Source organism: Pyrus communis, chromosome 7 (genome assembly GCF_041283825.1).
Source record: "Pyrus communis isolate YQ-2024b chromosome 7, ASM4128382v1, whole genome shotgun sequence".
Classification (NCBI taxonomy): Eukaryota; Viridiplantae; Streptophyta; class Magnoliopsida; order Rosales; family Rosaceae; genus Pyrus; species Pyrus communis.
In genome coordinates, this window is record NC_142571.1 from 29641182 (window position 1) to 29665087 (window position 23906).

The following is a 23906-nucleotide window of genomic DNA, read 5'->3' on the forward strand; positions in this document are numbered from 1 at the left end:
TTTGATCAACATGGGATTTGGGTAAAGTGGGCCTTCAACTAAGAGTTTAGAATAGGCCCATTGTTTCCTATGCTCACTTTTATCATTAGGCCCATTAATTAACATTCCCTCGTCTTTTGTGTAAAAGCACTCAAGCGCTAATCAGTTAACATGGCGTTAATATAGCATTAATATCACTCAAGTGGTAGTCAGTGTGGCTCGTTTGAATTTTCTTTTAAATTGATTGAAAACGGTTTTGGGAGGTAAAATGGGTGTGCAAATAGCACCACCCATCTTTTAGTAGACATGAATTTTACTATTGTATGTGAGTTTTACTTGTATTAAAAAGTGTATCAACAAGTATGTTACTTTTGTGTGTTTAACACACATCACCAGTAACTTAAGACAATTGCCACTAGTAAGGTCTTCCACAGTAAGCCGGATAAAATGAGTATGATACCAATATATTAAACTTATATAAGAATCACACTTCTATGGTGGACCGAAAAATTTAAGTGTGATACTAAAATAAGTCTTTATTATACTGGACTCATGTTAGACTCATGAGTGTAGTACCAATATATTAAAACCACACTAGTGCAGCAAAGTGTTACATAAATCAAACTCAAAATGTCTAATCGCTATATATCTATCTATCAAACTCATCTAAATCGTTGTAGTAGACCTAGATAACTAAAGGACACTTTGTTTTTATCAAATGGAAATACGATATTCCTAATATAGACACAAAGGTTTAACTACTGTTCTAAAAATTACCGTCTAGGAGTTAGGCAATTGACCATTATATCGATTAATCTCAAGGCGTTTGAAAATTTTAAAAAGACGCCTACACTTGCTTAGGCACCCACACACTCGGTCCCATCTAGGCATTCGCCTAGGTCGCGAATCTCACTTAGACAAAAAATAGATAACTTTCATTTTGCATTTTATTTTTTTAATAAATTGTAAGAGACTTGTTGAATACTTAGATGAACACACATTATGTACTTATTCCTCATGTTTTCATTATATTCTAATACTTTATAATCTATATGTCATTATATTTTGTAGTTTATGTATCCCTATGAAATTATGTATTTTTTAAATATAAACATACACTTATTTATACAAACATATAATAAATTTACTTAAATCTATCTAATTCGCCTAAACCCATTTCAACCACCAAGACGTTAGACTCCAGCTCGCCGATTGATTAGTGCCTTAGAACCTTGTATTTAACACACACTTCAAGAGCCGCATGTTACAATACATACTTCTGGAGGGGGATTCATCGAGTGTGTGTCGTCCTCAGATGGACTTGATGAGGACGAGATCCATCCCCACCATAACACTCTGCACCCGCATTCTCACCCTCATCAGCACCACCATGAATTTTCCAAGCCCAGAAGCAGCCGGCCCCACCTCCATCGCTCCCACCACCAGCGTCCACGAGCTGCTCGAATGCCCTGTCTACATTACGGTGTCCTTTTTGTGTCCATCAAGTGTTTCAGGAAATGTCTTTCGCACGTTACATCGACAACATTCTTCAAATTCTATCAATATCACTAATCATATTGTGTCGTCATATATGTCAATATTTATTGACAATGACATGTATGCAACTTAGTTCCGTTGGCGATCACAACTTCATCAAGAAGCCATTACAATTGCCACCGAAAAACTAAGCCCACTGAAGGTACAAAAATGGATGAGAAGTGTTCGACGAAATGTCTCAGTGAACAAACATAATTTATTTTACGCGCTTCGCGCTCTGTTTTATCTAAAAAACTTGAACCTTTAACACTGGACTCTCCTAAAATTCGAATCCTAAATCTGCCATTGGTTGATAGGCAGTACATATATGATAATGTAACGTTAATACATTGACTAAAGTTTGATATCAAATATTCTCAATATCATGCATGTTGTATTTTTAATATTACACCCATTAAATTCGATTAAATTGATAAGGATGTCTCAAAAAATAAGAAAACTATTGACACTTTAAATTTTCATTTTGTACTTTTAAAAAGATTTCTGATAATTCAGCTGTTCAAGGAAATATATTTAAATTTCTTTTCTTTTGAAAGATTGTCAAAAAATAATAATTGTGCGACAAGCGTTTCTATTTCCAATCGAGTTGTGACCTTTTCTTTTGGTCGACACATTGTGATCATGAAAGCCAATTATGTATATGCGTGTTGTTCTTTCACGTGTACTGACGCCATTGCCTAGCCAAGAAAGTTTTGTCTTATGAAAACATTGTTACGGGAATCTGGTAATTACAATTTCACGTGTTATTACACGAGTAGACGTTGGATGACAAGATAAATATATCTGTGTATGTCGATCTTAAATAAATATGGTGTAATTTGAACAAAATAATAACGTCATGAGATATTAACAAAAAGGGCCAATAAAACAATGTATGTTGATGTTTTTATTAGTCGAGCGTGTATATACATGATTATTTTTAGCTTCTGAACTAAAACGTTGTTTATGATTTTACATACTCAAAAGGCCGGTAGAACTTATGTAGTATATAAAAAGATAAGAATGTTAACAAACTCTCTCATAATGAAACTCTTCATGAATTTTTTGTTATACTATAGTTTAATGTCAACTTTTATACTAACATTATAAAATATTATACTAACATTATAAAATATTATACTACACACGTGAGACATTAACGAGTTGATAAAGAATCTTGCTTCTACAGAAAAATTGAAAGAGAAAATAACAGGAAGATGGAGGTTCGTGGAGTTTTGGAATTGTCGTATATGCTGGAGTAAGCTCCACGTGGGAATTGTCGTATATAATAATTTACCAATTTCTCCAAACAATTATTATGTAAAAAGAATAGGATCCTCTCCGCGTCATTTTTGTGAGAATCTGAATGATTAATTAATTGTGTTTGTTTATCATATATCGTGCGGTTATAAAATATTTTAAAATTTTAATTTAAAATTGAATATAAATAGTACTTAACGAAAACTGATCGTACGATATACGATAAACAAACATGATTGATTGATCATCGGATCCCCACAAAGAGGATCCGGCGAAAATCCTTCTCTATGTAAAAAGATATTATTTTCAGTACAGCTTGCAATTTGCAACACAAATGTATTTTAGCTGAAAAATTAAATAAATAAATGTCCTTAGCATAATATATATATATATATATATATATATATATATATATATAGGGTGTCACATAAGAATATAGGACAGATATGTCATGATACAAAAGGTACGAAAAAGAAAAAGAAAAAGAAAAAGGTGGTGTTTAGCAAGAAGGTCCCATCAAATAGTTTGCCTTCACAAATGTATGGAACCCACTTCTTTCATTTTTAAGCAAATAAGTGGTGCTTGCTCAGGGAGAATGAGAACCTTACATGCACAAGATAATCTGGTTTCGAAAGGTCTAAAATTTGACTCATATATAATGGCATAGATATCTATATAAGTCCAATATCAAATTGTGGCTTGAATGTGTTAAATGAGAAATTTTTCAACGTGTTTACATTATAACAACATACCATATGCTATTAAACAAGTAGAGATAAATTTGTAAACGTTCGTATTTCGAAACATTAAAGAATCTCTCTTTCAAAGGAGGTGAAGTAGGAGTACTTCATGTAGATGTCCTCTCATTTGACAAAGTAAAAAAATAAATGTTATAAATGTCGCCAATATTATCGTGACAGTCGCCTACTTAACCGTACAAAATTATCTCTACAAAGACACAAAGATATTAAAGAAGACCACAAATTAGTGTACCCCAACTCCCAAGTGGTTGAGATTTTTAAAATTTTTTTTTTATCCAACAAATAGTTGAGAGGTTAGGACAGCTACACCCCTCCCATATGGGACCAATTATTCAAATCGCCATCACAACTGGGGATCTCTATGCATTTTCCTTATTTAAGGAGAAAGTTCATGTTACCTGGGGTCGGTCGCGTTTGTTTGCTGAGAAATGATGAGGGGAATCTTCTCGTTTTTGTACAATATCTTATAACGATAATATAAAATTGACGTTAAATTATAATGTGATAGAAAAATTCTTTAAGAATCTCACTATTGATGTTAAATAGTGCGGTAATAGAGAATTAATGAAGAGTTTCATTTAAGAGACGCTTTTTAACATATCTCATTTGCTAATGATGATTAACAATCCCATCCTACCCGACTAAAAGTCCTCCGTCAATGTTGGACTTTCGGCCATCAACCACACGCTATCGCAATTAATTTATTCTACATCTTTTAATTCGTAATCACACCGTTGTATTAAAAAAGATTACATAAAGTATTGTTGATAACTGGATATTTTCTATTTCGTCTTTTTTTTAAAAACTAAATAGAAAAAAGACCTAGGGGATGATAAAAAAATGAAGGTTGTCGTAAGCAAGAAAGAGCAATGCAGATCACAAATCTTATAAAAATGGGGTTAGATAAATCCTTAAATAAATAAGAAAAAAATAAGGTAAAAAAAAAAAGAAAGATTTGGACGCATGCATATGCCCAGTGGCGCCTCTCTCTCTCTCTCTCTCTCTCCCAAATTGTTTATAAATTCACAAGTAGCAGCCACAGTTGGCAAATTGTAACGTTGAAAACTATACAAGGAAGGCTCTTGAATTTAGAGGGAGAGAGAGAGAGAAGAGACGGGTGCGTTGCTCGGCTCCATATCGACGGAAGCTGAGAAAACTAGGAATTTTTTACAGTTTTACGACAAAGATTTGTATTTGGAGACAGGCAGAAAGAGTTAATCTTCAAAAGCATTAATATAAACACCTCACGTAATTTTCTCTTTGGAATTGCACTCTTTCCTCGCAGGTCAGCTCGCGTTTTTCTCTCCAAAGTTTTATTTTTTATCACTTATTTTTCTTCATGTTCTTGAATCAAGATTGATGCTTTTTCGACTTTTGGGCCGTTTGTTGAGTAAATGGAACTGGGTTCTGCTCGTTATTTGTTTTTTGTTCGTAATTGTGTTGATTTTCATTTGGGTTTTGTTTGGTTGCCGAGAAAATTGAACGCCGTGTTTAAATTTGGTTGCTACTGATGATATTCCTAGCGATTAGATTTTGCGTATCTTTTTCTACTTTAAGGTTAAAATAATCTAGTCAAAGCGGCTACGCTCACGCGTGCCAATCACCTTTCTATGTTGGTTAATGAATGGTTTAAGTTTCTGGATGCCGATGAGCATATTTTCGATAATGAGAAAGACAATTTAATGCAATGCTGAATATCATGATTTTTACGTTGGTTAATTGTAGGGAGACTATCTATTTAAACCATATTTCGTAAACCATATGACTTATTTGATGACGATTGGTTCACAAAATGCTATAATCTCTGTAGCAACGAAACTGATGTTTGTGTTCTGAGATAATAATGCTCGAACATTTTCTCAGCAAGAACAGTGAGAGTTAGAGTCTTTGACTTTGTTCTTCTTTATAAGGTTTTACTTTTGAGATCACTTGTAGCGTGACTAGCACTCAGATTTCAAGGTATTACTGCTAAATTTCGAGTTAGCGCTACGGATATCTTGGACCGCCGAAAACAAATAACTATTTTATTCGGGTTGCAGCGTTTTTTTCAGATTTGTTTTTGCATTTGAAAACTCTCATCTGGATTCATGTATGTAACGTATGTATATTTTTGTTTCCAGTAGGTACATTCTTGTTTGACGGCTTGAGTCCCTCTAGAGGAATATAAATAATAGGTAACTCGTAATTGCTTAGGCCCCCCGGGGGAGGTCACATCTGCTTAGATAAGCTTCATTGGCATTGAGCCCTTATAGTCCTTTAAATATCAAGCACATTACTGGCAATGACGTGTGTGCGCGCTTGATGTGTTTTGAACAATTTGTGCATTTTTGTGTCTTATAAAATATTATTGACCGAGTGCCATTCTATCGCGATTTGCTGCTAAATTGTTTATATTTGAAAAGTTGAAGATCTTAGCCATCCACCGTTTTGTCTTGCTGATTGTTCAGGAACTCTGTGAGTAAATTATGTTGGTTTATTAATGGGCTGCTATTGTTCAAAGGAAGCTAAAACGCCTGGCTATGAGGACCCTGCGACTCTTGCTGCTGCAACACCTTGTAAGCGTGCTTTTTCACTCTTCTACTCTGCTGCAGCTTTTCTCGTCTACATCTTCGTACTTCCACTCATAAACAATCATAAACAATCAGTCATTTTTGCCATTAAGGCTGCTTTTGAAGTGATAACAATCTTAGTCATCCATCACTTTTTCATACTGAACTTATAATTTGAGATCAACATGGATGCTGCGAAAGATATTGATCCCGTATTCTGCCTCCTAATCGTTAGAGATTGGATATTAAGTTACCCAAATGGAGAGTTGTAAATTTGAATGGATTTTTCTTTGTCGCAGTTACTGTGAATGAAGTAGAAGCCTTGTATGAGCTTTTTAAGAAATTGAGCAGTTCGATAATTGACGACGGACTTATCCACAAGGTAGGTTTGCTATAACTTTCAAGATTGGTTTACCTTCACTTATATCATCTCTTGCCAATCAAATGTTTTAGGTACCAAATAGAAGTAATTACTCCAAAATTTCGGGTGTTTATGTTCAACCGAATGGTAATATTCTGTCATCTATCTTTTTTGAGCAGGAAGAATTTCAGCTCGCGCTCTTCAGGAACAAAAATCGAAGGAATCTTTTCGCAGACAGGGTGTGTGATGCCGATTCCTCTTCTCTATTCTCTTAGATTATTTTAGTTCATTCATGCTAAAAGGAGTGTGATGATGGGGCAATATGGGGAGGGAGACTGATGTTCATTTTACGTGTGGAAAATCTCGTGTGTGTTTATTAATAAGTAAACGCTAGCAATTGTTCTTCATCTACAATACATTAATCTTTGGGTGTTCATGTAGATTTTTGACTTATTTGATGTCAAGCGCAATGGGGTTATTGAGTTTGGAGAATTTGTTCGATCATTAGGCGTCTTTCACCCCGATGCACCTGTAGAAGACAAAATTTCATGTAAGAACATTACCCTTATCCCCTATATATCAAACTGCAATCTTCTGCAAGATTATCTTCAATTTTATCTATCTGGAAAAAGAAACAAAATTGAAGACATCTTACTAAAATGTGTTGTCATTTGCTAAGTGACGGTGGGAATTGTTTTGCAGTTGCTTTTAGACTCTATGATCTGAGACAAACAGGGTACATTGAGCGAGAGGAGGTCGGTTTCTTACCAACTTCTTTGTTTTTATCTCCTTCTCTTACAGTTTGATCTCTCTAGATGAAAATCTCTTCTCGTAACTAAGGTAGTAGTATTCCATGACAGTTGAAAGAGATGGTGGTCGCACTTTTGCACGAATCAGATCTGGTACTCTCGGATGATGTCATTGAAATGATCGTGGATAAGGTGCGAATTCATATATATACACTGACCCGTACTCTTCTTTGCTCAGTTAGCCGAATGTCCTTAAGTTCTTTGTCTGTTTTTATTTCCGCAGACATATAGTGATGCAGATAAGAAAGGTGATGGGCGCATTGATGAAGAAGAGTGGAAGGAATTTGTGTCGAAGCATCCGAATATGATAAAGAACATGACTCTCCCGTACTTAAAGTAAGCAACGTAATTAACTTGAAGTTTGTCAGTCATTAGATACAAAACTCGGGTTTGAATTGTAAAAGTTATCTACATCCTTTAAGAACATGTTTTTTACTGTCACTACCTCTACGTGTTTCTTATTTCCCTTCTTTTTCTTACCATTTTGCAGAGATATAACATTAGCGTTTCCTAGCTTTGTGATGACTTCCGAAGTTGAAGATTCAGAAATGTGAGAGTATCACATGAAAGATGCTCATGTGCCAAGATGGTAATTACTTCGGAGGGCTTTCGAATGAAGCTACTCGCACTTCATGAAGAATAAATTTCTATGGTGATACTTCACCGGCAGATAGAAACCTCGAGTTTAAGATGAAGTTGCGAAGAACTGCTGACGAATTTCATCTGAAAAATTGGATGCTTGTACGAGTTGATCCTTCAATAAAAAATTTTACGGAATTTTAACGAAAAACTTCCGGCACTGTTCACTTTAATGAAAAACCATATTTTTATACTAAAAAGTCAATTATGATACTATTCACTTTATCATTTATTTTGCTCTTGTAGTTAAAACTTAAAATTTTCAAGTCATTTTCATTAATTTTCTTAATTTTTTAATCTGACATTAGCTCAAATAAAATAAAAAAGAATTCAAACTTATATAAAAATTGGGCCCACTGCTCTATCCAATTTGCTTAACCTCTCAATTCAAAGCTCACATACGTTTTTGTGTGTGCACATTTATGGTAATTCCCATTTCCATTAGGTTCCTTGAGTCTTCCTCAACCAACTCCTTTTTCTGGTGTTTAGCTGTCTTTAGATGATAACAACAGATGAGGACTCTCAACTCCTTCACATATATGGTTAGTACACTAAACGTGAGAATGTTAAGGATAGTCGCTTTCGTGCGCATATGGCTCTAAGCGTTTATAAAAGTTCAAACTAAGAACATACTTCTTTAACTTATTATCAATTTTGCATCGAAGAACCGTACATAACTCTAAGAAAAATCTTATCACAAAACATTTGATGTAGGAGAAACATTACAAAGGGAGAGCAGAAAACAAAAAGGATCCGAATGACAACGTGATTGCACATACATGTACAGACTAGACACTTATCTTTGCCAGCCCTAGATTTGAAGAACCAATCGAGATATTGAGGATAACATGAGTGCAACATAACCCTTAAAAATTAAGGAAAACTAATGAAAATGGCTTGAAAACTTTGAGTTTTAACAATAAGGACAAAATAAAAGGTAAAGTGAATAGTATCAGGATTGACTTTTTAGTGTAAAAATGTGATTTTTTTATTAAAATGAACAGTATCATGTAGTTTTCGTTAAAACTCCCTAAAAATTAAACGATATTAGTTCATTCATGATTCACATAAAGAAACATTACAAAAGTGGGTGGTAATTAGGTCGTGTTTGGAAAATATAATAATACAATAACTCATACTTCTCATCACACCCCAAAACAGAAAGCAGACAAACAATGTTGACCTTGTATCAATCGATTCTATGTTTACTGTCAAACAGTATGTAGCAAAGTGACATTACAGACTTCGTAAAACACCTAACTACTAAAATCTTTACTGTCATTCCTCTATATGATTTTAACTCTCCATTCACGTTATAAGGTATTAATATCATATTTAATACGCATACAAAATATATCACGTTTATCTGCACCATTCATTTAGATTAATACCATCACGTAACAGTGAGATAGTAACGAATTTTTCTACTATTTCCTAACTGTAACATAGTCATAAAAACTTTGAGTTTTAACGATAAGGACAAAATAAAGGGTAAAATAAATAGTATCATAATTAACTTGTGTAAAAATATGATTTTTCGTTAAAGTGAACAATTTTTTTATTCTTCATCAGCATGGCGCGTGCACCATACCCCAAAAAGTAAACCAGATCTATTTGTTGTTAATTAGTTGGTAAAAAAACGATTAAGAATGATTAAGCAAAACAAGATAGAAACATCACAGCCTTCTTCAACCGTTGTTTCCTAAGTAACATTTTCAACGCACATAGTGCTCACATCTCCACATCTCTCTCTCTCTGAAGAAACAAATCGATTCAGTGATTCCAAAGAATCGAACTTTCTGGGAATTCCAAAACAATTCTCTCGTTTTTCCCAGGAATCCAAAACCCCACAACTTTTTATTGCTTCCGAGCTTTCATGGCCGATCATTTTCACAGGTTCTGCTCCACCATTTATTTCAAGCTCTTCACTTTTTATTGTTTATTTGATTTCATTTTTTCATTGATTGATAAATTATTTTTCTTTTTTGTTTGTTTTTGTTGGGTGGAGGTGCAGTTTGGTAGCATTTGATCGGATCCAGTGGATGATCTCCTGCAGTGACAAAGAGGACCTGGTTATTGGGATTTCTTAGAAGGTAATAGTTTGTAATTAATTACATGTTTTAATCTTAATTTTGCTTTAATTGCTGAGAAAGTTGTGTTGAAGTAAAAAGATAAATTTTTTATTAATGGGTTTTGGATTTTGATTTTGAATTGCTAATTGTGGGCTTGATTGGTGAGGAAATTTTGTTTTGATTGATTGATTTTGTAATATTTGTTGATTTAATGGATTTTAATTGATTGCTACTTTATGGTGGTTAGATTGATCTCCTGTGATTGTTCAATCAGTATCGATACTTTTTGTAATGCAACCAGTTGATGAGGATCATAAGAAGAAGAATTTAAAGCGTTCGAGATCATTTACTTTCGACATGCCAGTGACCGACCCTAATTTGACACAAAGTCTTGATGACTGTGTTCTTTTCCCACTTGAAGAGATTGTGCAATACCCGTTGCCGGGATACATTGCTCCCACTTCAATCAGTTTCAGTCCCGATGATACTATTATAACTTATTTGTTCAGTCCTGATCACACATTGAATCGAAAGGTATTTGCTTTCGATCTCAAAACTGGCAAGCAAGAGTTGTGTTTCAGTCCCCCTGATGGCGGACTTGACGAGAGTAATATATCACCAGAAGAAAAGTTGAGGAGAGAGAGGTTGAGGGAGCGCGGGTTGGGAGTGACACGGTATGAATGGGTGAAGACAAGCTCGAAAGGGAAAGCAATCATGGTGCCATTGCCAGCTGGGGTGTGTTCTTTAATACCTGGGTTCAATCAAACATCCATATACATGTACATAATTGTATTTTAATTTTTACAGATTGAGTTCTCGCTGATGATATGCTCCTTGCTTTATGTACAGATTTATTTCCAGGATCTTTCTAGTTCAAATGCCGAGCTTAATCTTCCGAGGGCATCAGGTTCACCAATTATTGATCCACATCTGTCACCAGATGGTACAATGGTCGGTTATGTAAGAGATTGCGAGTTGCACGTTCTAAATTTGTTATACAATGAATCTATACAGTTAACGTATGGTGCCAGAGGAGATGTTTTGGTAAGTTTTCTATACCGGTAACCGTAGGTCTGGATTAACTGAGCCACTTCAGTAATATTAGTACTATAAAATATTTCTATTACAATGAGTACTGTTTTAGTGATAGGAGCTTTAAGATAACATCCTTATGACTTTTCCTCTGTCGAAAATTTTAGGTAAAGACAGAGTAAATTTTAAAGGTAGTTGAATTTCTGATCATTTCGTTGATGTGAATCTGGTCTTTTTTGTGTTGCAGACGCATGGCCTTGCTGAATATATAGCTCAGGTGAGAAGTTCATGTAATAACCTATTTTTATTTAGATTAATTTTTTTTCTTTAGAAATTTCTCAGGAGGTTAAGTTAAAACTATTCTTAGATTCTCTGAATTTTACTCATTACAGGAAGAAATGGATCGCAAGAATGGTTACTGGTGGTCTCTAGACAGCAAATTCATTGCATTCACAGAAGTTGATTCTTCTGAGATTCCGCTTTTCAGAATCATGCATCAAGGTAAAAGCTCTGTTGGTTCAGAAGCTCAAGAAGATCATGCCTATCCCTTTGCGGGAGCTTCAAATGTCAAAGTTCGCCTAGGCGTGGTTTCTTCTGCTGGAGGCCCTATTACTTGGATGGATCTTCTGTGTGGGGGAACAGGTCAACCAGATAGTGAGGACGAATATCTGGCAAGAGTAAATTGGATGCATGGAAATACTTTAATAGCTCAGGTTATAAACAGATCACACAGCAGATTAAAGATCCTTAAATTCGATATTAAAACTGGGAAGCGAAAAGTTTTATTGGTAGAAGAACAAGGAACATGGGTTAGCTTACATGACTGCTTCACACCTCTGGACCGAGGAATAACCAAATTTTCAGGGGGATTTATCTGGGCGAGTGAGAAAACAGGATTTAAACATCTTTATTTGCATGATGCCAATGGAACATGTTTAGGACCTATCACCGAAGGTGACTGGATGGTTGAGCAGATTGCTGGTGTAAATGAAGCTGCCGGACTTGTTTACTTTACTGGAACCTTAGATGGGCCTTTAGAATCGCACCTTTATTGTGCTAAGCTACTCACGGATGGAAACCAACCCTTGCAAGCTCCAGTGAGGTTGACTTGTAGCAAGGGGAAGCATGCGGTGGTGCTTGATCATCATATGAAGAACTTTGTTGATATACATGACTCCCTTGATTCTCCCCCTAAAGTTATACTGTGCTCCTTGCACGATGGAAGCTATATTATGCCTCTGTATGAGCCGTCATTAACGGTTCCAAGATTCCAAAAGCTTCAACTTGAGCCACCGGAGTTAGTTCATTTGCAGGCTAATGATGGAACAACATTGTATGCAGCTCTATACAAGCCTGACGAAACAAGATTTGGACCTCCTCCTTACAAAACTTTGATCAGCGTGTATGGTGGACCGAGCGTGCAGCTCGTCTCTGATTCTTGGATTAATACAGTTGACATGAAAGCGCAGTTTCTAAGAAGCAGAGGCATCTTAGTATGGAAGGTGGGTATCCTTCTGAAAAAACTTTACCATTCCGGGTTTTCTATTTTTTCTAAATTTTATTCTAACTGCCGATTTTTCTTGTTTACAGTTAGATAATAGAGGAACTGCTCGGCGTGGGCTGAAGTTCGAAGGCTCTTTAAAATACAATTGTGGTCAGGTTGATGCCGACGACCAACTGACTGGAGCCGACTGGCTTATAGAAAAAGGGTTAGCACGAGCAGGTCACATAGGATTGTATGGTTGGAGCTATGGCGGATATCTTTCAGCTATGACTCTTGCCAGGTTTCCTGATGTCTTCCGGTGTGCAGTATCCGGCGCCCCTGTTACATCGTGGGACGGGTATGACACATTCTACACCGAGAAATACATGGGACTGCCTTCTGAGAACGAGGAAGGATACGAGTCTAGCTCGGTGATGCACCATGTGCACAAGATGAAAGGAAAGTTGTTACTTGTCCATGGCATGATCGATGAAAATGTTCATTTCAGGCATACTGCCAGGCTTGTCAACGCACTTGTTGCGGCTGGAAAGACTTACGAGCTATTAATTTTTCCAGACGAACGGCACATGCCACGGCGTCATAGGGATCGGATTTACATGGAAGAGAGAATCTGGGAGTTCATAGAAAGAAATTTGTGAAAAAATGAACCACCTGTTTATATCTTGTAAAATTTTCTTGTTGGTACCCTATTTCGTTCTTCCAATTGTTATTGGTTGTTCTGTTCTAATTCTCAGTGATAAATAAATTTCTTTTTCTTGAAGTGCAAGAAACTGAAACAACTGTCAAACAATCAACAGCAGAACTTGAAAATTTTCTCTGAAGTTCTTTAAAATCTCAAAACTTAAACGTGACCTCTGAGGACAAGGTAGGGTTTTCGCAACTGAGCTTGAGCTTCCCTCACTCTCTCCATAGACTGTAATGGCGTGTCTGAACTACTCATCTGCTTCAGTTTCTGTTCCTTCTCGAATTGCTTCATGCTTTTTTCTTGCTTCCTTTTGCCAGGCCCCGTCCCGTGGAATGCGTGCGAAAGTCTGTTATATGCTTCCTTTTGCGTCATAGGCCGACCTAATTCATCAGTCATCTGAACTGCATCAGTATCATGTTTTACTTCAAGGCTTCCTCGCTCTTTCAGCAGCTTCAGAGGACCCGATAAGCCTTTCCCAACCACGCCTTTCTCCTCCTTATGGTCCTCTGCAGGAGGATTAATGTGTTCTTCGTCTTCGCGTTCAATTCCATCGTTTACTTCAGTCCATCCACCAGCCACATTCACCGTAGTTTCTTCAGCATGATCATCTTCTTGCATATTGGAAACATCTTCGCTTTCAGGATCCATGTGGGATTGACTTTGATCAAGCTTGAGACCCACCAAAAACTCATTCGTCTCTGTGATGACAACCTTCTTTTCTCCGGACTGATCTTCACTGCTTGAGGTGATTCGATTCTGATCATCATATGCTGCATTAGGAATCTGACTTCTGCCAGTGCTGGTGGTGGCAAGGAATGCAATTGCTTCTGGACTACCGGATGCTTTCTCCTCCTTTTCGTCTTTCTTTCTAAGAGCTGATTTTCTTGCTCTCCAAGGACCTGTAGAGATCCTCCTCCTCATCATCTGCAGAGATAACATTAAATTCATTATATTCCTGATCAGCTTTAACAGAAAGCACTTTTTGTTCAAGCAGTTGCAATGATTTTGATGCCTCGTCTGCTTTCGCATATGCTACCTTGTACGCGTTTCCTTTCAGCTTCCAATCTTTCTTTCTCCTCTCTAACTCCCTGCCTATTTGCACCATTCCGAGAACCAAGATAAGCAGCACCAAGCCCTGCCGAGACTGCTTCTGCTTCGAGGGCATCCACATCTAGTTTCTGCTTCTTCCGGAATGATGTCTTATTCTTTGGCTTCTTAAAATTAACCTCCATTTCTTCCCGAATATAGAAATCAGATGTTCTTTTTTTTAGAGATATTGCTGAAGTCTTCAACCAAATTTATCCCCCTATGGAGCTCTTCAAACTGCTCGAGCTATTTGAATTTCTTCGCTGCTTCACTACTAAACCGCCCTCTTTCATCTAGGGTTGACCCCTCAGCAGGAACAGGATCATCATATTGTGGAAAAAATTTATTCTCTAAACCATTAAAGCACTCATCATGATCGTAAATGTTAGAATCCGAGCTATATCACTACACAACCAAGTCTAACAAGATTTGAAAGAAATATTTTGAAAGGTTTGAAGATGAAATCAGAGAGAGAAGAAACACACAGAGCACAGCTCTTGAACAACTATCATTGTATTTCTTTTTTTTAGAGCACAATAGCTCGAAGAGTCACTTAACTGATAAGAGAGAGAGAGAGACATATCCTCAATTCAATCTCTACCAACCATTACAACCTATCTTAAGATCAAGACACTTGTCAAGTGATAAGCCCTATGAGACTTAATCAACACACCACAGTTTTACACAATAGCTCAGCCTATAAGCTGAGACATAACACACATAACAATCTTATAACATTTTCTAATCAGCTCAACAACTTACATACTAACACTCCCCTGTAAGTTGTGAACTGATTTCACTCCAAGAAGATTTCTCAAGTAAGTGAATTGCTCCTTTGCCAATGCTTTTGTAAAGATATCTGCTATTTGCTCCTTAGTAGGACAGTAAATCAAATCAATTACTCCTTTATGCAATGCTTCCTTTATAAAATGATATCTTCTGTTTATATGTTTGGTCTTCTGATGAAAGATGGGATTCTTGGTGATGGCTATAGCTGATGTATTGTCACAATTCATTGGTGTTGCAACTGTTTGCATTTCACCAAAATCCTCTAGAACAAATCTCAACCAAGTAGCTTGTGTTGTTGCTTCAGAAGCACTGATATACTCTGCTTCAGCTGTGGATAATGCAACACATTGTTGCTTGACTGAAGACCAAGAGAAAATCCCATTTCCAAAAGTAAAAACATACCCGGATGTGCTTTTCATATCATCCTCTGAACCACTCCAGTCACTGTCACAGTATCCCATTAAGAGTGTTCCTTCACCTTTCTTGTATTCCAAACCAAAATCAAGAGTTCCTTGAACATATCTCAATACTCTCTTTGCTGTTCCATAGTGCTTGTTAGTAGGACAATGCATAAACCGAGCTAAGAGACAAGCAGCATACATTATATCAGGTCTAGTTGCTGTGAGATACAGCAGACTACCTACAATCTGTCTATACTGAGCTTCATCTGCATTTCCACTTCCATCTTCTTTTCTCAGTTTGTCACTTGGAACCAAAGGAGTACTCACTGGTTACAATTCTGTAATCCGAATTTCTTCAGAAGAGACATGGCATAATTCCTCTGATGAATGAAGATACACTCCTCAGTTTGGATCACTCCCATTCCAAGAAAATGGTGTAAAAGGCCAAGATCTGTCATCTCATACTTATGCATCATCTCAGCTTTGAAAACATCCATTAATTCTTGACAATTCCCTGTATATATAATATCATCAACATAGATGGATACTATGATCAAATATGTGTCTCCCTTGTACTTGGTGTACAGAGTTGCCTCACTGATGCTTTTCTTAAAACCACAAAGCATAAGATATGAATCTATTTCACCATACCAGGCCCTAGGTGCCTGTTTTAGACCATACAAGGCTTTATGTAATCTGTAAACCTTTTCTTCCTCTCCTTGCACCACAAACCCATCTGGCTGTTCAACATATACTTCCTCTTCTAATACTCCATTCAGAAAAGCTGACTTTACATCTAATTGAAATAACTTCCATTTATTCTTTGCTGCCAATGCAATCAGAGTTCTAACAGTGTCTAACCTTGCAACAGGTGTAAAAGTCTCATTAAAATCAATTCCAGGCTTTTGTGCATAGCCTTTTGCAACAAGTCTAGCCTTGTTCTTTTGCACTGTTCCATCCAAATTCAGCTTTGTTTTATACACCCATTTTACCCCAATCACAGGCTTATTTGAGGGTCTTCTCACCAACTCCCATGTCTGATTTTTCTCAATCATATTCATCTCATCCCTCATTGCCTTTTTCCAAGCTTCATCCTGTGCAGCTTCATCAAAGGATTCAGGTTTAACAATACATAAGTGACATCTCTCATAGATCTCACTTAGGTTTCTATATCTCAGTGGAGTATTGTCATACTGAGGTGAGACCAGTGAGTTACTTGATTCACCAATAGCAGCAACTGGAGAACTTCCAGCTTGAACTTGAGATCCATCAGATCCTTCTTGTTCATGAAATTCAGACAACTCATCAATTCTGTCCAACTCTGAAGATCCAACTGCAGATAAAGGAATACAAACCTCCTTGACTTTGTGTTTCTCCCAGTCCCATCTACCATTCTCATCAAAAATTACATCCCTAGATAACAAAACCTTTTGAGTTAAAGGATTCAGTACCCTATACCCCTTTTCACAGGTACCATATCCAATGAACACACCCATAACACTTGTTTCTTCTAATTTGTGTCTGAGATTCCCTGGAATAAGAGAATAACAAACTGAACCAAACACTTTCAAGTGTTTAACCCCAGGTTTTCTACCACTAAATTTCTCAAAGGGTGTAGTATCCTTCACTGGTTTTGTAGGACTCCTGTTTAGCAGATACACAGATGTGTTTACTGCTTCACACCAGAGATTGTATGGAAGTTCTTTCTCAAAGATCATGCACTTTGCCATCTCCACAATTGTCCTGTTTTTCCTTTCTGCTACTCCGTTTTGCTGTGGAGAGTATGCAATTGTGAGCTGTCTTTCTATTCCCAAGTCTTCACAGAATTTTCCAAACTCGTTTGAATTGAACTCTCCTCCTCTATCTGTTCTTAGCTTCTTGACATGATATCCACTTTGAAGCTCAACCATGGCTTTAAATTTCTTAAACACATAGAAAACCTCAGATTTGTTTATCAAGAAATATACCCAGCACATTCTTGAATAATCATCTATGAAGGTAATGAAGTATCGATTGCCACTCAAACTTGATGTTTGCATGGGACCACACACATCTGAGTGTATTAGCTCAAGTGGTTCTTTTGCTCTCCACATTGATTCTCTGGGAAATGGTTCCCTGTGATTTTTCCCCAATGCACAACTTTGACACACAGTTTCACTGTCTTGAATTTCAGGCAACCCCAAAACCATCTCTTGACTCTGTAACAGTTTAAGACTTCTGAAATTTAGATGCCCAAACTTCTTGTGCCAAATTCTAACACACTCCTGCACATTTGTCCTCAATGCAATCTCCTTGTTTGTGTTGAGAATAAAAGGAAAACATCTATTTCCTTTCTGCTTCACACTGACAACCAGGTTTTGCAAGGATCTATCATCAAACACGTCCACCTTATAATCTCCAAATAACAGAAAATAACCGTGCTCAGTCATTTGTCCCACACTTAACAAATTTTCTGCAAGGCCAGGTACAAGCATAACTTCTTTTATATATCTTCGACCCTTTATTGTTTCAATGATCAGTGTCCCTTTCCCTTCGACTTCAACCAAAACTCCAGTGCCAACTTGGACTTTGGCTTTCACTTTCCTGTCTATATCAACAAGTAAATCTTCTCTGGATGTCATATGGTTACTACATCCACTATCTATATACCATTCATCACTTATCTTCCTCACTTCTCCAGAATGATTTGCATAAAACAAATTTCCAGTTTCTTCAACCTGATTAGCAAAGTTTACATGCTGCACAGCCTTGTTCATATTACAATATCTTGCAATATGCCCAATTTTGTTGCACTTGTGACACTTGACTTTGTTTTTAAGCCAACACTCTCCATAGTGCAGTTTATCACAGAATTTACACTTATCCCCAGTGTTGTTTGCCTCATTCTTCACAGTGAATCCACCCTTATTACTCCAATCACCCTTGTTACTCCATTGTTTCTCTTTTGGCTTAAAATTCTTGTGGTATTTGTTACTGTTTGGCTGACCACTGAACCTATTAGACTTCGGGACAAATTTCAAACTAGCAAATGCTTTCTCCATACTACTCTCTCCATGTCTATCTAACCTTTGTTCATACCCCTTCAAGATAGCTACAACATCCTGTGCATCTATGGTGTCTAAATCCTTAGTATTCTCTATTACAGCTGCAATACTATCATAGGACTTAGGTAAACTGATTAATAATTTCTGAACAACTCTTTGATTACTCAGATCCTCACCATAGCTCTTCATTTGATTAATCAGATCAAACAATTTAGCAATATACACAGAAAGAGATTCACTATCATTCATGCGAGTATATTCAAAATCTCGCCTAAGACCTTGAAGTTTCACAGATCTTACTTGTTTATCACCAACGAACTCTTGTTTCAGAATGTCCCACGCAGCCTTCGCACTCTCCTGAGTTGCAATCCTCGGGAAAATTTGATCTGAAACCGCACCTTGAATAATACCAAGTGCTCTAGCATCCTTAACGGCATTCTCATGCAGCAGCTTCCTCTCCGCCTCTGTGAGTTCCTCCTCCTTTGCCGGAGCTCTGTACCCACTCTCAACCATATTCCACAGTTCATACGATCGAAAGATGGTCTTCATTTTGATTTGCCAGAAATCAAAATTCTCGCCATTAAAAATTGGAGCCCGAAGCTCTCCTCCTCCAGATCCAGCCATACTAGACACTCAAATCACTGCAATAAGTTTTTGCTGTGATTCCGAGCTTACCCACTCGTAGAAACAACGCCCAGAAGTTTTAGATCGAACTCGGCTCTGAGGCCATGTTAGAATCCGAGCTATATCACTACACAACCAAGTCTAACAAGATTTGAAAGAAATATTTTGAAAGGTTTGAAGATGAAATCAGAGAGAGAAGAAACACACAGAGCACAACTCTTGAACAACTATCATTGTATTTCTTTTTTTTAGAGCACAATAGCTCGAAGAGTCACTTAACTGATAAGAGAGAGAGAGAGACATATCCTCAATTCAATCTCTACCAACCATTACAACCTATCTTAAGATCAAGACACTTATCAAGTGATAAGCCCTATGAGACTTAATCAACACACCACAGTTTTACACAATAGCTCAGCCTATAAGCTGAGACATAACACACATAACAATCTTATAACATTTTCTAATCAGCTCAACAACTTAAATACTAACAGTAAATCCCTGCTTTTCTCTTCGCTGCCTTGTAAGCCTCTTCGTGCTGCTTCTGCTCTCCAATCTCTACATTCTCAAGCACATCAACCTTTTCGTTAATATTGTCACCACCATCAGCAAGAACGCTCTGATCTTTGAGTGTCAAAACAACTTCCCCGCCTTGCATTACTTTTTCGATTCCATGAACAACTTTAACTGCGGCTAGGTGATTACAATCATCCTCATCCTCATCGTCTTCACTAATTTCTCCAACAATGTTCTGTTTCTCGAAAACCTTTGAAAGCTGCGATGCTTTCTCCTTTTCAGCATTATTTTTCAGCTCGATCTTTCGACTCCTAACCCATGCTAAACTATCATCACAAACATCTGCTGCTATCGTCTTCTTTGCCAATCTCTCCTCCTTCGCTTTTAGTAACTTGAGCTCCATTGTTGATAAATGTACTCCGCCACCCGATCAGCATTCTGCTCGTTCCCACGAATATCTTTACGCTTTTTGCTCTCCTTTTCTGATCTCTCCTTTTCCTTATGATCCTGACTCCTATTATTCTCTTCCGCCCTCTCTTTTTCTCCTCCTCGATCCTCTCGATACCTCATAATCTTTCTCCCTCACATCACCATCTGTATCTTCCCTCCTAGCCCTAATTCCTCTATTTTCAGACACTTGTCGTTTCCTTTTCGATTTTTCTTTTGAGTATTCACTCCGATGATATCTTTCTTTTTCAACATCATAACTACTGCTTCTTGTCCTCATCTGCCGCTCCCGGTCTCTACTTCCACCATCATCCCTCTCGTGATCCCTCCGACGGCTACTCTTCTGTCCACCCATGTCCCTTAGCAGTTCGCAACACGTTCGATTTCAAGAGGAACGAAATTAACTCAAGAATTTGAGGAATGCGGCACCAAAAACAATTGTTCGAGAAAGAAAGAATGTAATAAGGTAGAAAAGATGTCACTCGTCGCATATATATAACACAAACCCTAGGAAAACTTGAGTCCCAAGCCACTTGGAAGTCCCAACTAAACTAGGAAACCAAATCCTACTTAGTATTTGCTTATTGTTATGAGAACAAATTGAATAATCCTACTTGGTATTTTACAGGTGATAGAATAATTTACACTAAATTCATCTAAACTAAGGGGATGAATTCAAATACAAAATGGACGAATGCTCTTAAACAACTAAACTAAAAGCCACTTGCAATCCTACTTGGTACTTACTTTTCGCAGTTTGCCTTTTTAACGTCTAAAGATATAAGATTGCCTCGGGTAATAAGATGGCTACTAAAAACAACAATTTAATATTAGTCTAGTAGTATTCTTCTTTATGTGTAAGTGAGAAGTTTTAGGTTCTAATCTCATGAATGTCTAGTTTGCAACAAACTTATTCTCCAACCCCTTAGTGTATATGTATTGTTGTATCCAAACAAAAAAATAAAAATAAATTATGAGAGTAAAATAGTATAAACTGATCTTATAAACTAATATTTTTCAATAAATATACTTATATGAAAGATAGATTGTTTTAGTCAATCATTGAAACACATCAAAGACATACACAATACACGATTTTTTTTTCTTTTTATAAGAATGACAATGTTAGTTGGTTAAATAGTTATTAGGGGAGCAATGGTGATCAACCATGCACCATAATGTATAAACATGATTGAAACCTATCAAAATCAATAACAGCGAGAAATGACTAGGGATTATTTAGATAATAATTTTTTCATTTAAAAAAACAACCTTTTAGGTTTTAAATAGTAATTATATATTAGGACATATAAGTCATTTAATATTAAAATTATAAATGGAGATAAAACAATCCCATGCACATCCTTATTTATTTTTATTCTTTAATCCTTTCTGCTTATAAAAACCATTCAACATACAAAAATTCACTTCCAAAAAACACCACCATTCTTTTTGAGAAAAACTAACAAATAGTTCAAAAAAAAACTTTAGTTTTAATAAAAATGACAAATAAAGGTGTAGTGAATAGTACCGGAGAAAGATAAAAATTTGATTTTTCGTTAAAAGTGAACAATATCGGGAATGTTTTGTTAAAACTTCTTTCTTTTTATTTTCATCGTGCTCCTTTTCTTTATGTGCTTTTGGTTGCAGAAAGCATTTTCTAGACCTTCGAAAACCATTCCTAAATTGGCTCTTGGAATATCATCATGGTTGCGTTTCAGATGTTTGTCCGTTCAGGGGAGGAGTTGTAGCGAAAGCAATTCGGCCCCTCCATGTGAAAAATCAAACGAAAATACATGACGTTGTGAACCATATCAAAATTTGGGTGGGTAACATCCTTATAGGAAAGAACCATGTGAGCATTTGGTGTTTTGTGGCACAAAAATGGGTAAAAAGTTCAAAAATCGCATTCGTCAACTTGACTTGGTCATCTCCCACCACCACCTCCACGACGTGAGCTGGCCATGTCCTTTGTCCTTGGTCTTGGAAATGGAGGGTACCCATCTATCTATCCCTGCCCAACCTTCACTTATGGGGGGGGACCAAAGAAAGGGGCACTTAGTTTGACCTAAATACAATGACAAAATACTACTTGCAGCAACCCATATAATTCATCATAAGTTACTAGCTTGTATGCAATTTGTCCACTCCAAGAAATTCGGCTTTTAAGGTGGGTTTTTGGATCGAATGGCGATTTCTAACGAGACGTTATTCAGTCATTTCTCACTTCCTTTGACAAATTATGTGCAAGGAAATGGAAAGATATTATCGGGTTCGGACAACCAGGCCACATGGCCGTTCGGCCAGTACAAAGACGGATGGGGGATGTTTTGTGCCTATATTCACATAGTAGGGTAGTCAATACTTTTGAACTTTTCAGGAAATGGATGTAGATTTGTGGTGTTATGCCTGTTTATGGGGTCACACCAATACGTTCTAAGAAGAATTATTTGAATATCAACCTCATTGATATTATCGATTTCATAAGTATCATACCAAATTCCATCAATCGAATCACTTTTCGAGAAATACAAGACATCTAAGTCACACAAGTAAAGAGATTCATTCATTGATAAGAAAAAGAAAAACGTGAACGATGGTTGGATTGATGATGAAATAGAATCATGGGTCTCGAATAGCGATTCTATTAATGATAAAGAAAGAGAATTCTTGGTTCAATTCTCCACCTTAACGATAGAAAAAATGATTGAACAAATTCTACTGAGTTTGACTCATAGAGATCATTTATCAAAGAATGATTCTGGTTATCAAATGATTGAACAACCGGGAGCAATTTACTTACAATACTTTGTTGACATTCATAAAAGTATCGAATGAATTATGAGTTCAATACATTGTCTTTTGCAAAAAGACGGATATTCCTTGCTCATTATCAGGCAATCACTTATTCACAAACCTCATGTGGGGCTAATAATATTCATTTCCCATCTCATGGAAAACTCTTTTCGTTCCGCCTAGCCTTATCCCTCTCTAGGGGTATTCTAGTGATAGAACTGAATGATCCTATTTGGTCAAATACCGATCGTCAAACTCCTGTGTTCCTTTCATTATAGTATTTTTGAACAAGTTGTTGGCTAACTATTCCAAGGGTTTTCTTGTTGATGATACAACATAATTGGCAATTGTTGGCCGTGTTAATGAGATAAACTTAACTCCAATAAAATATAATTGTTATAAGAAAATTTAAACATATAAGATTATGCGATTGACTTGAGATACTGCTACAATGACATTTTCATGAGAACCTTTCTCCATATTAGGGGCGGTCATAATTACAGGTCACCTAATTCAAAAGGTAAAAAAGAAGTTCCACAGAAGACGTTACATGCAAATTTCTCTCATTGTAAAAAGTAACCCCATTTGTGGACTTGTGGCCCAAGTTTCATGGTATTTCATTTTTGATGAAATATGTTTTGTAGTTTCAATCTAAGCTGCTTCGAGGAAGGTCAGGTTCCTGGCTCCCCCAGTACAGTACGAGAAATTTTTCCAAGTGCCGGGTACACCAAATATCATGGTGTACCCTCACCCATTAGGATTTGACATCTTAAATATCTTTCAATCTTATTTTTCAATAAATAAATAAAACTAAATCCTAATGGGTGAGGGTACACCATAACACTTGGTGTACCTGGTACTTGGAAAAATTTCTCCTCCCAGTACAACTTTTTCTCCAAACCGTCTACGACAGCACCGACACAAACACATCAAATTAAAATCTAATCAACTGTATTAAAATTGGCAACGACTACAAAGACAAGAGTAATTATTTGAAAATGACATTAGTGTCCTCC

The 23906-nt window shown here is 36.6% G+C and overlaps 3 protein-coding genes and 1 pseudogene across 5 annotated transcripts; 2 read left to right on the plus strand and 2 right to left on the minus strand.

The window, feature by feature from the left end:
- The first annotated feature begins 4583 nt into the window (after positions 1–4583).
- Positions 4584–8094, plus strand: LOC137734904 (calcineurin B-like protein 4). 2 transcript variants are annotated; one of them, XM_088697013.1, is made up of 10 exons: positions 4685–4821; positions 5657–5710; positions 5984–6091; positions 6385–6467; positions 6626–6685; positions 6888–6996; positions 7149–7201; positions 7307–7387; positions 7479–7591; positions 7746–8094. In XM_088697013.1, the coding sequence occupies exons 3-10, from the start codon at positions 6016–6018 to the stop codon at positions 7807–7809; spliced, it is 639 nt and encodes a 212-aa protein (XP_088553139.1). In that variant the 5' UTR covers positions 4685–4821; positions 5657–5710; positions 5984–6015; the 3' UTR covers positions 7810–8094. The 2 variants fall into 2 exon arrangements, with proteins under 2 accessions (XP_068330324.1, XP_088553139.1); XM_068474223.2 differs by lacking the exon at positions 5657–5710 and having other exon boundaries at positions 4584–4821.
- Positions 8095–9539: 1445 nt separating this feature from the next.
- LOC137734901 (uncharacterized) lies at positions 9540–13262 on the plus strand. Of its 2 annotated transcripts, none has more exons than XM_068474217.2 (7): positions 9540–9790; positions 9909–9987; positions 10214–10701; positions 10816–11010; positions 11246–11275; positions 11391–12500; positions 12589–13262. In XM_068474217.2, the coding sequence occupies exons 3-7, from the start codon at positions 10258–10260 to the stop codon at positions 13138–13140; spliced, it is 2331 nt and encodes a 776-aa protein (XP_068330318.2). In that variant the 5' UTR covers positions 9540–9790; positions 9909–9987; positions 10214–10257; the 3' UTR covers positions 13141–13262. The 2 variants fall into 2 exon arrangements, with proteins under 2 accessions (XP_068330318.2, XP_068330319.2); XM_068474218.2 differs by having other exon boundaries at positions 9550–9790; positions 9903–9987.
- Positions 13263–13322: 60 nt separating this feature from the next.
- Positions 13323–15523, minus strand: LOC137734555 (SART-1 family protein DOT2). The gene is given in 5 exon segments (XM_088697458.1): positions 13323–14076; positions 14078–14239; positions 14241–14461; positions 14463–14670; positions 15036–15523. Coding segments are annotated over 5 exon segments (1812 nt in total). The 3' UTR covers positions 13323–13343.
- A 3966-nt stretch (positions 15524–19489) lies between these two features.
- On the minus strand, positions 19490–20198 carry LOC148696036 (SART-1 family protein DOT2 pseudogene; annotated as a pseudogene).
- Positions 20199–23906: the final 3708 nt, after the last annotated feature.